Below are 19043 nucleotides of genomic sequence, written 5' to 3'. Positions count from 1 at the left end.
ATGAGCGGCCTGACCCCTGTGGACATGGACTCCGCCACAAGGGCCGTGGCGGGGATCCTGCTCAAGTGGGCCAAGGAGGGGCGAGATGGCGAAGACAAAGGAATTACAGAGCGCACGGAAGAAGCTCAGGCCACAGCAGAGGAAATAATACAGAATATGGTCCAGCTTCAGCAGCAGTCCGGGTTCACCGGCACCAGCAGGACCAGCGTGGTGTCCAAACCTTGCATCGACATGTCCGCCATATTGGACAAGGTCAAGCGTTTCTTCGCTTCCCAACCCAAACCCTCCGCCAGCATCGACGAGCTTGTCGTCAGGAGCTCGTTGAATACGGTGCGCTGCGCTCAGTTCAAGAAGATGATGGCAGGACTCAAGAGCATGTTCCAGAAGCCTACGCCGCCATTTGTGGTCAGCCTGCCACTTCGCACGAGCCTGGACACTACTCGTCAGTCAACTCCCGCCAAAAGCAGCCAGAAGACGTCCAGGTTGTCGCAGCCTCTGACTGAGGAGGAACTGAGCAGTGAGTTCAACAGTCTCACCTCCGACCTCATCGACCGGGAGCTGGAGAGCCGCAACGATGACAACCAGCAGCAGCTAACAGACACCGTGTATGAGCACTTGGTGGCCGCAGAGACAGACACCACCAAGACAGTCCGACAACACTCTTACTTGAATGTCCTGTACGCCATCACAGACGACACCATCAAGAAGTACCTGCAACAGATGCGCCTGTGGCTCAAAGTGCTGCGAGTCAACGCCAAGAGTCGCGTGGAAGTGTCAGGCGCCCTCAACGACATCGACTCGCTCATTTCCGGCATGAGTGGTGGTGGCACCGGGCCCATTTCATCGGACAGGCCGACGCGGAGCAGCAGCATGCACGAAGTGCACATGAGGAGCCTGGTCAGTGCCCTTATTGTCACCCTGGTCATGCGTCTGTCGTGGCGCTACAGGTCATGCACCAACATCACTGCCATCTTGCCTGCCATCAAGCGTCTGTCGGAGAGAGCGGTGGTCGAGATAAGTCCCTCCCTCGCATCTGCCCTCACGGACATGGACAACTACGACGCTGTGGTCCAGGCGGTAGCTAAACACCTCTCTAAAGAGTTTGACTCTCTTCAACAGCCACTGATGGTCCAGGACTCCAAATTTGACAATGCCGTTTTCAAGCATCTCAAGTCGCAAATCCAGTTGCTCAACAAAGACGGGGCTTCCAAGAACTTCTTTGCCAACGTGAGCAAGGTTATCTCCAGGCCTTTTCTCAGCCTTTTCTGTCCAGCAACACACCCGCTCACAGACCTGGACTGAACCGCAGAAACGCATGTTCTTCCTGCACCAAGACCCCGAATGTCAACAGGCTCCATTAAAATACTTTGAACTATTTAGTCTTTTTAGTGGACGTCAGAGACTTTGGAGTTGACTTTTGTCTCCTTCAGTTGAAAATGGACAGCTAGGACATTTGTTAGTTCTTGTGCAGCAGACTTCAGGAACAGCTGTAAAGTCTTAGACCTCTGCCAAGGTCTTGATTAGAAGCCTTTAAAGTCCTTCAGGATCTTTAGAGGGACACTTCAGTGTGGAGTTCTGCTGTCCAGTCTTTGGACATTCATTATCAAGTCTTGCCAGACTTGATCGACCCTCTCAGAGTCGCAAGTTATTTGGGTCTCTGGATCCTTTTGGACCGTCTTTTAGAACCACTGAATCCTTTAGAGATTATAAACTGTACACCTCATCTCCTGGTGCAGAAGCTGAACCGTGCGTCACACATGCCCACATATGTTAAGCATGTTTTTGACGTCTATACAATCAGTGTGAAAATGGGAGTGGCCTGTTAATAAAGTTTTAGAATGTTGCTCAGTTTTATTAACTGTAGAGGTTTTTGGTATTGGCTTTCTTACCGATATCTGATATACCGATATTGTCCAGGACTTAATTTCTGATACCGATATGAACGATACCAAAATATGTAGCAATTAGCCAATATCATATGTCTCTACTTAACAGGTTTTGCACATATTATCATTAATCATCACTTTTTACACAGACTGCATATTAATTAGGCTAAATTTAAATTTTTTTCATTTGATGAAAATTAAATCCATGTTTTTGCTCACCAAGTGTGAAGAACAACGTACTTCAAAACAACCTTGAACATTTTTCCAGTGGCGTACTAGAAATATTATTCTGATGATGATACATGCAAAGCATAATTTTTACAGTAGGATTAATTTCAACAAAGAGATATAGAGCGTCAATAATATTTATAAATTAAATTGCATGTAAGATCTTTATTATAATCACAAAGAAGGTGCTTTAAAATGATCATGCAATTGTAATGAAGGGAATTATTTCTTTACAATGAGTTTTTGTTTCTGTTTTTATTTCAAGAAATAACAGATGAGCGTTGTTTTGTACAATAAGTACAGTAACACAACACTCTAGATGCAATGAAAAACATGAATTTGTATCTCTCCAGGAACGTGGTGCATGATTAGTAAGGGTAAAAGAAAATCATTCTGAATATATAATTGTGGTTTTAACGGGTGCTTATAAAAGTATAAAAGTAACATGATTACATTCAAAACATCACATAATTGATTTCTATATATTAAACTTCATAACACTATAAAGTACACATGTGACTAAAAACACTAACATGTTTCAAAAGAGTTAAATGTAACTTAAATAAGTGAGAGTAATACTCAATAGTGCTAAGTGTAAGTGTGTGTGTTGCTGTTCTGGTGGAAAACAGGCGGCGCTGGGTCACTCGTTTCGTGACGTGATATCCTGGAAAGTGGAATCGTTTCACGTTAGAGTGAATAAAACAAAGTTTGGGATAAGCGACTCACCTCTGTCTTGGCCTGCCTCCACCGCCCCATCTGACCTGACCTGCTGACCACTGAAGCAGAAAACAACAGCCGTTGAAAATGTTTGCATTCCGAAACGCCGACGCCCGTATATTATTTATGAAACACTCACATGCACACACAGCCAGCGTTGTGCACGCTACCAGCACCGAAAAAGCCATCACGCCCACGCTCCACGGAAAGCAGCTGCAGGAGGACAAAGACGTCAATACTTTCTCTTTCTGTCATTTGAGAAGGACACTTGTTACCTCCACAACACGAACACGGCCAACATGAAGACCGCAAGAGTCTTTATCGCTAAAAGACAAAACAATTAACAATGAAAAAACATGTCTGGAACAATTATTTGTAATAATTCTATTTATAATCATGGCACAAAGGAAATAGCACCTGTGCGTTCAGGTGCAACCTGAAGGCAGTCATTGGTGTAGAAGGCAGAAGGAGGTGGGACTTCAGAAAGTCCGCCTATTGACTGGGTAAAGTGCTCCTTTGATTGACAGACTTCTGAGCAAATCTCCAGGAGGATCTTTTTGGAGGGCTGTGCCATTTTGTCTGTGGGGGGCGCTGCTTCAGTTGGGTCTGGGAGGAAAACAGTGTTTTTTTTAATTCTTAAGATCCTTCCACATAAAATGTCTTTATGTACGTACACAGCAAAGGCTTAAAGGCCTACTGAAATTAGATTTTCTTATTTAAACGGGGATAGCAGGTCCATTCTATGTGTCATACTTGATCATTTCGCGATATTGCCATATTTTTTTGTGAAAGGATTTAGTAGAGAACATCGAAGATAAAGTTCGCAACTTTTGGTCACTAATAAAAAAGCCTTGCCTTTACGGGAAGTAGCAGACGATGTGCGCGTGACATCACGAGTTGTAGGGCTCCTCACATCCTCACATTATTCATAATGTGAGCCTCCAGCAGCAAGAGCTATTCGGACCGAGAAAGCGACAATTTTCCCATTAATTTGAGCGAGGATGAAAGATTTGTGGATAAGGAAATTTAGAGTGAAGCACAAAAAAAAAATAAAAAATAAAGAAAAAGCAGCGGCGGCAGTGGGACCGTTTCAGATGTAATTAGACACATTTACTAAGATATGTCTGGAAGATCCCTTATCTGCTTATTGTTTTAATAGTGTTTTAGTGAGATTGTAAAGACATACCTGAACGTCGGATGGCTGCGGTGAACGCCAGTGTCCCTCAGAGAAGCCGATGGAGAAGCCAAGATCACAGCTGCTTTTTTGAGCTGCAGGCGGAAGTCCCATAATCCACTGAAGTATCCGGTAAGAGCCGACTTAATATCACAATTTTCCCATCCAAAAACATGCTGGTTGACGTAGAAAACATGTTTGCTTGACCGCTCTGTTAAAGCTTCACAACAAACAAACACAGGCTGAGTCTCGGTTGCTAAAGGCAGCTGCAATCCACCGCTTTCCACCAACAGCATTGTTCTTTATAGTGTCCATTATTAATTGAACAAATTGCAAAAGATTCAGCAACACAGATGTCCAAATAACTGTGTAATTATGCGTTGAAAAGAGACGACTTTTAGCCGTGTGTGGTGCTGGGCTAATATGTCCCCTCTAACCCGAGACGTCACGCGCACGCGTCATCATTCCGTGACGTTTTCAACAAGAAACTCCGCGGGAAATTTAAAATTGCAATTTAGTAAACTAAAAAGGCTGTATTGGCATGTGTTGCAATGTTAATATTTCATCATTGATGTATAAATTATCGGACTGCGTGGTCGGTAGTAGTGGGTTTCAGTAGGCCTTTAACTTTGGCCATACATCAGAGACAGGAAGTGAGAGATATTTACCGTATGTGAAGAAGTTGCAGCTGTCGTCTGGTTGTGGACTGACCAGACCTGACAAGCTCGGCTCCTCCAATGTGGTAAAACCTTCTGTCCTGGCCCAGTCTTCTAAAGGCTCTCGGTCTTGATCTCGGTCTTGATCTTGGTCCTGATCTAGTTCCTGGCTTGTCCCAAACATGCCCCTGAAGACTTTGTGGTCCAGCCAAGACTGGCAGGTTTCAGAGACGCCGCTCAGCAGGCGAACCAGCGAACTGCGGGGTCTACGTCTGCGCCGGAACACTCTATAACGACAGACAGCAGGAAGTTATCTTTACTTGTTGAAAGATTACATTCAGTAGGTCTCCATGAACTAAATTAGTCTGATTCCTCAAATAATTTTGTTTCTTCTATTTACACACCCAGTTTCCACGCTCTATTTCTAATGCGACTGTTGGCCATACGCTGTGTGCCTCGCATACACGAGGGGGCGAATGTGATCATTTCAGCTTGTTTAGCTATGTGGGGAGGTAATTAGAAGAAGAGAATGGTACATGGAAGAGCTCCTAGCTTTCAACCTCCAGATCGAACTTTCCACTGCTATTATGTGTTGTTGGTAATAGTTTAATGTGTTGAAATGACATCTATGGTTATTAAGATCATCTGATACAAAAGATGGCTATTTTGGTGAACTGCTTTGACTCTTTCCAGTTAATACAAGCTATTCAGTGAATTATATAAATTGCTGATTTACTAGTAATGGTCAGATGAAGCATCATGAGGCGTTGAACCTCTTTAGCCAATTGGTTTGAGAATCTCTCAAAGCTTAATGCGTGCCTCTGCAAAAGGCCTTGTTCACACTGCAGTTCAATTTAGACTTTTTTGCCCATATGTGACCTGGTTCGATTTTGTTTTACTTGAGTGTAAACATTGAAATTCCAAATTTTTTATATCCGACCATAAAAAGATCGGATTTGACAAAAAAAAAAAATCAGAATTTGACATCCGACCGTGCTTGTAAACGTAGCCCAAAAAAATTACAAAACAGCAGTATCTGAACTGCATAACGTGTGACGCATTTAATGTGTGCATCTTTTATGTCTCTTGGAAATGACAATTTATTACAATAAATGTTTGACCAAATGGTTTTGTTAGGTAAATTAACACAAGTACCGTATTTTCCGCACTATAAGGCGCACCTAAAAACCTAACATTTTCTCAAAAGCTGACAGTGCGCCTTATAATCCGGTGCGCCTTATATATGGACCAATATTGAGCCACGACAGGTCTCACAACTACGGTAAGCAGCCGCCGATTTCATTTTCCCCCGTAGGAAAAGAAGTGCGCGGTGCATGCTGGGATATATGACTGCGCCAGGCCGTGCCGTTTCATTTCCATTTGTGTGTTTAAATGTAAAGACCCCAAAATGGCTCCTATTGAGAGACATGATTTCAGGAAAGCAGGAGTTGTCACTGAACTGCTAGACAACAGCAGCGACACTGACTCCATTAACGACGTCTCAAAATAGTGCAAATACATCAATAACTCAACGTTGCTCAAACGTTAATGTCACACAACACAACACACAAAATAAACATGTAAAGATCACTTTATTAAGTTATTCCTCACCCACGAATCCCTTGAATTCTTCTTCTTCAGTGTCCGAATTAAACATGCCACAAGAGGTCTCGCAACTACGGTAATCAGCCGTCTACCTTATTTTACCAATTAGAAGAAGAAGTTCTACGGTAAGCAACCGCCTACCTTATTTTCCCTCGTAGAAGAAGAAGTCCGCGGTGCATGCTGGGATATACGTATGACTGCGGGAGGCGTGCAGAGTTTAAACTCAAGGTGATCAGTCACACAGTAGAACACGGGAATAGAGCAGCAGCGAAAGAATTTAACATTAACAGCAGCGACACTGACTCGTTTAATGACGACTTCGACGAGACGGAGCCGGGCATTTTGGATGCCGTATTCGCCCAACTGTTTGATTCGGACCCTGAAGAAGGAGAATTTGAGGGATTCGTGGATGAGGACTAACTTAATAAAGTGAGCTTTACATGTTTATTTTGTGTGTTGTGTTGTGTGACATTATCGTTTGAGCAACGTAGAGTTACTGATATATTATTGCTTTGCACTATTTCGAGTGTTAGTATATTGTTATTGCACTAACGTTTGATTTACCGTAACAGTATCAGACAGTTTTTTACGTGTTTATTGAATCGGGGAAAATAATAAAACAGCTGTTTATTTATTTTGGGAGTGAACAGAGTTGTCAGAACGCTGGTTTGTAATCTATTAATAAAGTTTGACTGACCTATTTGACTGTTTTGTTGACATTCCCTTTAGCGCAGCTCCATTTAATGGTTGCATACCGTAACCCCAGCCTCTACTGTAGCATCTATTCTATGCGGCTTATAATGCGGTGCGCCTTATATACGAACAAAATATTAAAATAGGCCGTTCATTGAAGGTGCGCCTTATAATCCGGTGCGCCTTATAGTGGGGAAAATACGGTACATTAAAGTGTTTTAACGTAGTCTGTGTTTGCATTTTGGCTACATGGTAGTATTATATGGTTGCAGCGTGGTGTAACAGGGGTTAGTGCGCGTGCCTCACAATACGAAGACCCTAAGTTGGATCCTGAGCTCGGGATCTTTCTGTGTGGAGTGTGCATGTTCTCCCCGTGTCTGCATGGGCTCCCTCCGAGTACTCCAGCTTCCTCCCACCTCCAAAGACATGCACCTGGGGATAGGTTGATTGGCAACACTAAATTGGCCCAAGTGTGTGAATGTGAGTGTGAATGTTGTCTGTCTATCTGTGTTGGCCCTGTGATGAGGTGGCGACTTCTCCAGGGTGTACACTGCCTTCCACCCGAATGGAGCTGAGATCATCTCCAACACCCCCCGTGACCCAGAAAGGGACAAGCGGTAGAAATGGATGGATGGGTAGTATTATATGATATTATAAGATATGGTAGGTTGTGTAATGTTTTTCTGTCATTGTTGGAAAATAGCATATGGGCTTTATGAGGAAAATGACACTAATGTAACTTGGACAATGATGTACCGAACAGGGGAGATTTTGTTCATTTTTATTTTTTTTCTTGACACAACCCCTCTATCATCCAGCTACAAATTATCGGTGGCCGTTTTAAAAGAGATAAAATAGAGCATGTGTTATCTTTTTAAACAGAATGCTTGCAGTAAAAAGCACATTCTGGAACTGGCGTTGCTGAGAATCCCACGTCATGTGGCATAAAAAGGTAGATGCTTACTCCATTATGCCGCCAGAAAATCTTAAGGGACTGAATTGAAGCAAACTATATCATGTTAGGGTCACGTGGTGATAAAAGGGGTTAATGCTGGTGCCTCACAGTAAGTCCGTACTGGGTTCGATCCAAGGGCTCGAGGTCTGTCCGTGTGGAGTTTGCATGTTCTCCCTGTGACTTTGTGTGTTCCCTCCGGGTACTCTGGCTTCCTCCCACCTCCAAAGACATGCACCTGGGGATAGGTTGATTGGCAAGACTAAAAATTGTGTGTAAATGTGAGTGTGAATGTTGTCTTTCTATATGTGTTGGCCCTACGATGAGGGGGCGACTTGTCCAGGGTGTAACCCGCCTTCTGCCTGAATGCAGCTGGGATAGGCTCCAGCACACCCACGACCCCGAAAGGGAAAAGTGGTAGAAAATGGATGGATGGATATATCATATTGCTGACAAAATGGTAAACGGCTTGTATTGTTTGTCAAATTTAATAACATGCACCGTTATACCTTGATTGTACTGGCATTCTAAAAATTATTTGCATTCTCTATCTAGATTACGATCTGACTACACCTCTCAAAATGCCACATTTTCAAAGGAGGTTTATCTGTTGTTGGATCACTGGCTAAATCTGGGCCTCCTCCGGAGCGGTCAAGTGGTACAGTTAGGCAGCAGTGCTTCACTTGTCATCATTCTCTGCTCCTACCCTACATGAAGCAGGGATGTGAGCGCACTTTTAGAAAAAATAGGAAGCTTGAAGTACAATTATTAAAAATCAAGACTACATTTTCTGCAATTGGGGGCATTTCAACACTGTATTTTATTTTCAGATTTATTCTCATCTACCAATCTATTTTGGTTATTTTTTAGACAAAGGTCCCATGTAATCCATCTATACATTTTCTACCGCTTGGGTCGCGGAGGGTGCTAGAGCCCATTCCAGTTGCATTCGGGTGGAAGGCAGCGTACACCCTGGACAAGTCTCCACCTCATCACAGGGCCAACACAGATAGACAGACAACATTCACATTCACACACTAGGGACAATTTAGTGTTGCCAATGAAACTATCGCCAGGTGCATGTCTTTGGAAGTGGGATGAACCCGGAGTACCCAGAGGGAACCCACACAGTCTCGGGGAGAACATACAAAGTCCACACAAAAAGACCCCAGGCCTGGGGATCGAACCCAGGACTGGTTTGGTGAGCGTTGCAGACGGTGTGTAGGTAAAAGTATATTTATTGGCAACAGGAGGTGCACAGAAAGCTGACTAACGAGTAGAAACTAAAAATAAGGGCACTAGACAGGAATTACAACACAAACATGACCAACTGCCCGTAGCAAGTCTAATAAGGACATTCTTAATGTGAGACAGTGGCACTAATCCCTGATCAACTGTGCTGCCCTCTCCCATGAAATGTACTACATAATCTTTTGTAACATAAGTAGATCAATTACTAACATTATTATCATTGAAAATGTAATGTAAAATTCTATAACATACATGCAAAAAACATTAAGAAGCATTAAGAAGAACAGCAAGTACCTGCAGCTGGGGAGAGCATTATACAAATTCCGTTTAAAACATATTTTTATTGGTATTTCATTTAAAAAACGCGTAAGTAATATTTTGACACAGAAATACATTTTTAAAAACGTGAATTTCCGCATTTCCACGAAAATTTCACAAAAGCAAGCCTCGATACACGCTTCGCAAAAATGCCCCCTCCATTACGCGACACAAGCCTCGAAGCCTCCGCACATCTTGTCACATCACTATAATCTTTATGTCAATTATGTTGTCTCTATTCTTTTATTTAGACGTTAAATTCTTACATCACAAAATAAAGTATGAACAACGATGATATTGTGGATGATCTGAATGAATCAGATCGGTACTGTTTTAAAATCATGTGATCTACCACTGTTAATTACAAAGTAAACATTTTTTTTACTCTTTTCCATCCATCCATTAATTTTCTGCCGCTTGTCCCTTTTTTCCAGTGTCAAAATACCGCTGTTTAGAGTTTTTTCTCTACAAGTCTCTCCTTTCAGCTGGGATGTGCTGGTGTCATGTCACAAAATGAATGTCTTCTTTGAGAACTCCTGACACTTATTAAACGGGTAGGTTTTTGTATTTAAAATATTGAGTTATTTCAGCTTCCGTATTTGTACTTTGTATGCTTGTTGGTGTAAACAGTCTCTCAACTCCCAACTCACCCAGCGGCTTATTTTTTTCCGCTTGTGAATAATGTAGAAAAATAGTTTTGGTCCTCCAACGAGAATGGCGCACGCCTAAATGCCACAGAAAAAAAAATTGTTTTCCAATTGCAAGGGTTAAATGTACTTTTCAAAAGCCAAACACAATCAGATTAAGGTGTTTCCATGTGTTTAATAACGCTTCTTTTGAGCCGAACTATTTGAGAAATCGGATTAATTTAGTGCATGTAAACTTACTGACTTTCTTCAAGCAACTGTTTGATGCATTAACAAAATTCTTGACAAAGACTTCCACCTGTGGACGTTCTCCTTATAGGACACGCTGGCGGTGCATGGCATCAAAGACACATTGCCATGGTCGTCCCGGAGGAAGCTGTCATGGGTGACGGCGTAGTAACCGTTGGTGAGAAGGCGGGGTGAGCGGCGGCAGCAACAGCGATGGCTGCTGCCCTGCGCAGTCAAATCGCACACGTAAGAAGAGTCGGGAGACAGGAGGGACACGTCCAAGCTGATGAGAGAGATGACATTAATAGCATCGCTTAATTTCTGCTCCACGGGGGGGGGACAACATGGCGGTTTTACCTTTGGTAGGCGGCGCTAGACCGCAGACGCTTTTTTATTGGTGAACCTGGAGAGAACACTTGTTAACATGGAATGATGTTAACAGGATGATAATATAAATGACGTACTAGTGACCGCTCCAGAAAAGAAGAGAGACATGATGGTTGTCACAAACAGGAAGTCCTAAAAGTAAAGACATTAAACCCTTTTAACAAAGCGCATTAATGTGTGCGTGTGTGCGCATGTGGTTACATGTATGTGCGTATGTGTGTAAGTGTGTGTGTGTTCTTGTATTTCTACCCTTCTTGAGACATCAACAAGGAAAAGTACCTTCCATATGAGGACCAGTGAACAAGTTATGACCGAAATCATGGTCCCAATACGGAAAACCATTGCACCTGTGGTGGTAAAATCTATCAAAATGAGGGATTTTTCAAATTGACTGTGTGTCTGTTTTAAAAGTGCTCCCCCTCTGGTCAACATATGAAATAACAAGTGTGTGTAAGAAATTGAAATGCGCCCCCTTTCCCAAAATTAAATTAAAATTTAAAAATATATATATATGTACATAGAGACATACTGTAATAACTTGAAGTAATTAATGAAGATTTAAAACCAATTACAAAAAAAAAAAATAGATATTTTAAAAATTAACTAAAAGTTTACCATTTTTATATTTGCATAATATGTATATATTAATAATTTTGTAAATAAAAATCTTTATATATCTAGAAAGGGTGGTTCTAAAGAGGTAAGCATTTTTCCGAGGTCTCAAGAATGTAACAAATACAAGAGTGTGTGTGTGTGTGTGTGTGTGTGTGTGTGTGTGTGTGTGTGTGTGTGTGTGTGTGTGTGTGTGTGTGTGTGTTCTCACAGGATGTAGTCCGAGTAGTCTGGTCAGTCGGAGTCCATAAGAAGATATTCCTTCGGCTCTGACGTGATGAGTCAGAAAGTGTTTACATGCTGTTACTGTCGGCAGAGGAAAAAGCCAAACAGGAAGTGACATACTTTCCTGTTTTACTGAACAGGAAACTGCAATAGACTTGTAGCATCTGTTAACAGGTGATAAAACACAGAGCTGAGCAATATGGCCGAAAACTCATGATAAACGTTTTCTATATGACTCAATAGCGCTAGTTATTTATACTTTTTATGACTTATTTAAGCTTGTCAATAAATACAATACATTTCCAACTTCCAAGGATGCTATTTATCAGTGGAGAAGATGTCTGCTAACCAGGTAATATGAGCACGGCTATGGGAATAAAATAATTAAAGTACATTTGAAGGTAGTGGCAGATTTGAAACACCAGATTGCAATAGTGTATAAGCTATTGATCACTCCACAGAGTAGTTTGGGAAGCTACTCATTAAACCGACACATTAAAAATGTCAGGATGTTGCCGCACAGTCTGCGTTAAAACCAACAAAAATAAAGACAAGATTCTGTTATTGAGTTGATATATCATTCTATTACAGTTTCTCTTCTCACTCCATGCAGAGAATCCACAGCCAGACAGAAGGACGACACAACCACATTGGTTATGAGAGTAGCGTGTGGGTAGTGTGTGGGTCCGGTTATAAAAATGGCAGTGTGTTGGGTGAGTGACATTAGTGAGTCAACTTATTGGTGTTAATTTTCAATCTATCAAGATAAAAAAAAGTAAATCAAAATCCAATTACAGTATGTTATTTATGTAGTTTGATCATTTTCCTCGACTGATGTACTAACATCATGTGGTTTATTTTGTACATATGTAGCATCATCTACAGAGACACAAATGATTGCTATTGCGACATCTAGTGGACACATTTAGAACAGCTGTTTCTTTCATTCAAAAATTTCAGGTACATTTTTATACTTAGCAAACTCATCCTGCGGGCCTGATACAGCCCCCGGGCCGTACCTTTATCACCCCTGATATAGACGATGGCGTGGAACACCGCAGAGGCCACCACAGTGTATATGTTTCTTTTACTTTTTATTCGTAGCTGTATGTAGAAGTGGTTGGTTGTATCAGCTCCACTGCTTTAATGTATTTCATGTCCTTTGTGCTTTTTGATGTTTGATTTTTCCCTCTTACACACATGTAAGAGAGATGTGTACTATGGGTATGAGTTGTTGTTTTTTTACCTTTGCCTCAGTCTGGACCCCCTCTCCACAAAAATACTGGAGCTAGTAGAAGAAAACAAAGGACGCTAGCGTGAAAGCTAGGATATACAAAATACAAAACTAAACTGGCACATAGGCACACAAAAGAGAAAAACAAAACATTTAGCATGAGAGCTAAGAATGAAATAAAAGGCGTAGCGCGAGAGCTCGCGAGAATCATAAAGAATTGCATGTAAGCAAATGAGCACAGCAGACGTACCGTTGCGTGAGAGCAAATTACGAGTTCCTCTACAGAATCTCCTCTCTGGTCAACAAAAACACCTTGAGGATTCTAGCGGGAACTCTCATTCAACCCTTCTTCGATTACGCTTGCACCTCCTGGTACCCCAGCACCTCCAAAACCCTCAAATCTAGACTCCAAACATCCCAGAATAAGCTAATCCGGTTACTTTTAGACCTCCACCCCAGATCACACCTCAATCCAACCCACTTCTCCAAAGTGGGCTGGCTCAGGGTGGAGGACAGAGTAAAACAACTTGCACTGAGCCTAGTCTATAAAATCCGCTACACCTCCTTGATCCCGAAGTACATGTCAAACTACTTCCTTAACGTAAATGACCGCCATAACCACAACACCAGTGGGAGCTCCACAAACCACGTTAAACCCAGATTTCGATCTAACAAAGGTCTTAACTCATTCTCTTTCTATGCCACATCAATGTGGAATGCACTCCCAACAGGTATAAAAGTAAGTGCATCTCTATATTCCTTCAATACCGCTCTAAAACAACACCTCCAGGCAACTTCAACACTTTACTAATACCCTCCTCCATTCACATCCCATCTCCCCGGATTATAAACAACTCAAATGTACTTCTAATGTATATACTTGTTCTTATGCTATCTGAACTCACTATGTTCTCTGCTGGCTGTACAGATCCTACTGTAAGACCTACACTGTTTCAATGTCCACATTTCTCTGTTGATGCAATTGTTGATGACTGAAGTACTGATATCAACCAAAGCTCCCCACCCACCCCCCGGATTGTAAATAATGTAAATAATTCAATGTACATACTATGATGATTAACTTGTGTGATGACTGTATTATGTTGATAGTATATATTTGTACCATGAAGTGATTAACGTGGACCTCGACTTAAACAAGTTGAAAAACTTATTCGGGTGTTACCATTTAGTGGTCAATTGTACGGAATATGTACTGAACTGTGCAATCTACTAATAAAAGTATCAATCAATCAATCAATCAAACCAGCTGAACAAACAAAAGAGGAAGGCTTATATAGGGAAGGTGATTATCCACAGCAGGTGTGCGGGACCGTGAGTAGCAGGTGAAAACAATGAACAACCATGGTGACAAACCAAACAGGAAATAAAGAGGTCAGACTACAAAATTTGATACAGAAAAGAAACAATAAACAAGAATATGTAGTGATCCGAGTAGCGGATCGCAACACAAACTTGTGTGTGGTCCGGAAGTTATCTCTGAGAGAAATGTTAAGTTTGCATCCTGCAACACATGCCACGAGAAAAAATGTTGTGGAGGGGGGCTTGTTAAAAATTGTAACGCAACCAATTTGATACAACATTTGAAGAGCCAGCATTTGTCGGTGTAAAGATCGGTGCATGGTGAATTCTCGAGGCTCACAGCATAAAATGAAAAGAAGATGGTGGGATGCTAAAAGGAAGCTAACTCAGTCAACGCTGGGCAACACTCATCCGTACGAGCTTGAGCAAATTTCATAGAAAATTATTGAATTATTCGGTTTTGGTGACCAGCCTTTCTCAGTGGTGGAAGACACAGGATTTTCCCGACTGCTCTCTCATTAAAAACCCTGCTATGTGCTACCAGGACGGAAATATTTCACAGACGTATAGCCCTGCCGCAGCTCCACCAAGCAGTGTACTCTCCATCGAAAGTCTCCTTAAAGAAGGTATCTATCTCATCCTCTGTCATTTTCAAGAGTGATATATGGAGCTCAAATATCAGTCCCATGTCAATGTTGAGTCTTACCGCTGGCTGGATTGATTCAAATTTCCAACTCCACAAAGTTGTTTTTCTGCTGAAATTGCACAAGAGACACAGGATCTTGCCTGTATTGTGCCTGCAAATGTGTTGTATTTAGTCTCTTGAACATGTGAGTAAAATGTTTTTGTCTTAACTTGGGTGAATATATGGTTCATGTTTTCATATATAGGCACCCACCATTTGAAAATATTTTTTTTCAGGTAACTCATATGATCGGTATCAGTATCGGTATTGGCCAATCCCACCCATAGATAATCGGTATCGGAATTGGCAGCATGAAACCATGATCAGCACATTCTTAATATGTACAAATAACCACCAAAATATGTATACCTTGCATTTGCATTGACTTTACATGTCTAATATAATTCAAAAAAATAAAATATATACTATTTTCAGCAGCTTGCATGTGTGTTTTTACCGGTGAGATTGCACTTTGATTAGAATTAGATTTTAGTTCATATCATTCCTGCACCTTTTTTTTTTTACTTGTGTGCCAATAAGAAAATGTGGGTAAACATTAAATCAATAAACTGTCACGGCCCGGGCGCATGCCAATACGCACTCATCTGTGTGCTCCGCTGATGGCGCCACTCCTGCTGAGGCTGCAAGTAATCACCAGCAATCAGCGCACCTGATGCTGATCATCAGACCCGCCTTCATAAGCCTGCGCAACCTGCTATCCCACGCCAGAACATAGCAACCTGTCCTGTACAGTAAGCCAAACCAGTCTAGCTCCACGCAAACTCTCTCTCTCTCTTGTTTATCGTCTCATTTCCTTCCTTGTCGTCCTCCTTGCAGCCTTACTTCGTTCCACGTTACGAGCTGTGTGTCTCGTCTTCCCGCGATCCCTTTGCTTCCCTGGCTGCCTCTTGGATCTCGACATCCCACTTGGACACAGACCTTCGACGCCTCTCTAGCGGCCAGACTTCCTGCATGTCTCTCGGATCTACGAGCCTGCCCTGCTCCTTTTGGACTTCCCTCACACTCAAAACTCCGGTAACACTCAAAAGCTAATCTCCACACATAGTCACACACCACACATATTTGGATTAGTTCACACTCCATTTCCTTTTTTTATATAAATTATTATTTATATATTGTGTGTATATATAAATAAACATAGAGGTAATTACTACGCCCCATGCCGTCTGTGCCGTCTCCTCCTCCAGTACACAACATAAACTACAGCATTAAAATGTACACATTCACTCTGGCAGTAATTATCTGCCATTTCAGTCCAATATTATTTACGCTATGGAGTTTCCCATCAGATGATAAATAAACCCAGACTTAAGGTTCAAACTTTAAAGGCCTACTGAAACCCACTACTACCGACTACGCAGTATGATAGTTTATATATCAATGATGAAATCTCAACATTAAAACACATGTCAATACGGCCGGTTTAGTTTACTAAATTGCAATTTTACATTTCCCGCAAAGTATCCTGTTGAAAACGTTGTGGAATGATGACGCTTATGATGACGCGTGCTTGTGACGTCACCGGTTGTAGCGGACATGTTCTTCCAGCACCGATCACGGCTAAAAGTTGTCTGCTTTGATCGCATAATTACACAGTATTATGGACATCTGTGTTGCTGAATCTTTTGCAATTTGTTCAATTAATAATGGTGAATTTAAAGAAGAAAGATGTAGGTGGGAAGCGGTGTATTGTAGCTGCCTTTAGCAACACAAACACAGCCGGTGTTTCCTTGTTTACATTCCCGAAGGTGAAGCTTTACTATGGAACAGAGCGGTCAAGCGAACATGGTTCTCTACCACATGTCAACCGGCAGGTTTCGGTGAGAAAATTGTGGTAATAAGTCGGCTCTTACCGTAGACATGAGCGGAGCTTGCCTCCTGCAGCTGCGGACTCTCTTACCTTCTCCCACCGGAGACACTGGCGGTCACCACACTCGTGGCCACACCCCTCCGACTTTCAGGTACCATATAATCTCACTAAAACACTAGTAACACAATAAGCAAATAAGGGATTTTCCAGAATTATCCTAGTGAATGTGTCTAATAACATCTGTATCGCTCCCACTGCCCTCGCCTTTTATTTATTGTAGTCCTTCACTTTCACTATCTTCATCCACAAATCTTTCATCCTCGCTCAAATTAATGGGGAAATCGTTGCTTTCTCGGTCCGAATCGCTCTCGCTGCTGGTGGCTATGATTGTAAACAATGTGAAGATGTGAGGAGCTCCACAACCCGTGAAGTCACACGCACATCGTCTGCTACTTCCGGTACAGGCAAGGCTTTTTTATTAGCGACGAAAAGTTGCGATTTTCTCTACTAAATCCTTTCAGCAAAAATATGGCAATATCGCGAAATGATCAAGTATGACACATAGAATGGACCTGCTATCCCCGTTTGAATAAGAAAATCTAATTTCAGTAGGTCTTTAAGTTTGTTGAACATCCAGTTTGGAATACCCACAGATCAGTGACTACATAATCAACAAAAGACTGACCAACAGATTGTACACATATTTTCCTAAGAAATATTAACTTACATGAATGTTAATTACCATTAACTGCTAAAGGAAAGCTATTATGTTAAATAAAATGTATCACGACAAACTTTTAAATTCAGTTTGAAATGTCCTATTGAAATGCAGTTAGTACCTAATGCAACCAGCAGGAGTACTCATACCCTCAGAAATATATTCATATTTATTGTTAAGCCATACACCATGAAAAATATTAACACGCCCAGGAATATATGAATAAAACTAAATTGTTGTTCTAATTACATATATAGATAAACAACACACATTGATAGCTTTTGTTTATGTTTAAATCAATGGTGTTGCTCATCGGGAGTTTTCCCAGAATGCTTTGCGGTGTGAAGATGATGCTGGAGGAAAAGGCGTCACCGGATTTGGAGCAACGGACCAAACCAAATAAAATACATTTTACTAACTTGCTGTCAAAACGCTTTGGCCAAAGTTGACTTAAATGTGTAACTTCAAACAAAATATGACTACATTTTTTAGATAAGACGTTAAAGTCAGTTGTTTTTAGCTGCATTCCTGACATATTTCAATGATGGCGTTATGGATCCTCTTCGAGAGTAAAACGTTAATGAAGTAAATTAATGTAATCCTATAAGGTTATAAAAATGGGCTAACTGTCGTTACTTCAAACAAAAACAACTATTTTTTTCAAGATGTGTCGTAAAGTCGACATGTTGCTCCTTATCTCTTTCATACGTTTGGGGTCAAAAAGTGAGTGGACAAAAGGAGAGAAAAAACCACCTACTGTTCGACGTTCCTCTGCCGTATCCTGTCGGAAGTCCAAAATATCGTTTACAGCTAAAATAACAGATCTTCGTCTTGTTCTATATTTTCTTTTTGAACAATTTCCTGCTGTAAAAAAGATAACCGCAGAAACAAAGTCTGAAGCGCGACACTTATCAGTTAAGTTACGTGAACGCAAAAGGAAAGTTACCTTTCAAAGTAAAAGTTGTTCCGGTGGCACAGGGTTCACCAACCTTTTTGAAGCCAAGAGCTACTTCTTGGGTACTGATTAATGTGAAGGGCTACCAGTTTGATACACACTTAAATAAATTGCCAGAAATAGTCAATTTGCTCAATTTACCTTTATTTAAAAAATATGGGTATTTCTGTCTGTCATTCCGTTGTACATTTTTTTTCCTTTTACGGAAGGTTTTTTGTAGAGAATAAATGATGAGAAAAAAAACACTTATTTGAACGGGTTAAAAGAGGAGAAAAAAGGAAAAAATAAATAAATAAATTTTGAAACATAGTTTATCTTCAATTCCGACTCTTTAAAATTCAAAATTCAACCCCAAAAAAGAAGAGAAAAACTAGCTCATTCGAATTTTGTTGAAAAAATTTAAAAAATAATTTATGGAACATCATTAGTAATTTTTCCTGATTAAGATTAATTTTAGAATTTTGATGACATGTTTTAAATAGGTTAAAATCCAATCTGAACTTTGTTAGAATATATAACAAATTGGACCACGCTATATTTCTAACAAAGACAAATCATTATTTCTTCTAGATTTACAAGAACAAAAATTTTAAAGAAAGATTTGCCAGAATATTTTTGGGGAATTTTTATCATAACAAGTTTGAAGAAATATTTCACAAATATTATTCGTCGAAAAAACAGAAGCTAAAATGAAGAATTAAATTAAATTGTTTTTATTATT

At 41.0% G+C, this 19043-nt stretch overlaps 1 protein-coding gene across 5 annotated transcripts; it reads right to left on the bottom strand.

The window, feature by feature from the left end:
• Positions 1–2354: 2354 nt before the first annotated feature.
• On the bottom strand, positions 2355–18314 carry tmem71 (transmembrane protein 71). 5 transcript variants are annotated; one of them, XM_061920698.1, is made up of 12 exons: positions 18125–18314; positions 12826–12867; positions 11566–11660; positions 10820–10874; positions 10713–10758; positions 10426–10638; positions 4674–4948; positions 3249–3437; positions 3107–3155; positions 2971–3044; positions 2841–2890; positions 2355–2778 (listed from the first exon to the last, which is right to left on the bottom strand). In XM_061920698.1, the coding sequence occupies exons 4-12, from the start codon at positions 10848–10850 to the stop codon at positions 2755–2757; spliced, it is 951 nt and encodes a 316-aa protein (XP_061776682.1). In that variant the 5' UTR covers positions 10851–10874; positions 11566–11660; positions 12826–12867; positions 18125–18314; the 3' UTR covers positions 2355–2754. The 5 variants fall into 5 exon arrangements, with proteins under 5 accessions (XP_061776682.1, XP_061776681.1, XP_061776680.1 ...); XM_061920697.1 differs by lacking the exon at positions 12826–12867 and having other exon boundaries at positions 18121–18314; XM_061920696.1 differs by lacking the exon at positions 12826–12867.
• Positions 18315–19043: the final 729 nt, after the last annotated feature.

This window comes from Nerophis ophidion, linkage group LG14, assembly GCF_033978795.1.
Source record: "Nerophis ophidion isolate RoL-2023_Sa linkage group LG14, RoL_Noph_v1.0, whole genome shotgun sequence".
NCBI classification, from domain to species: Eukaryota; Metazoa; Chordata; class Actinopteri; order Syngnathiformes; family Syngnathidae; genus Nerophis; species Nerophis ophidion.
This window is presented reverse-complemented; position numbering and strand designations above follow the sequence as displayed.

Bases quoted from the DNA above. Each gene is read 5' to 3' on its own strand.
- tmem71 (XM_061920695.1), bottom strand. From the start codon at position 11,743: ATGCTACAAGTCTATTGCAGTTTCCTGTTCAGTAAAACAGGAAA. The intron at 10,759-10,819 runs GTACGTCATTTA...TGTTCTCTCCAG, and splicing joins CTTTTCTGGAGCGGTCACTA to GTTCACCAATAAAAAAGCGT. The intron at 3,156-3,248 runs GTGCTATTTCCT...TTTGTCTTTTAG, and splicing joins GGTTGCACCTGAACGCACAG to CGATAAAGACTCTTGCGGTC.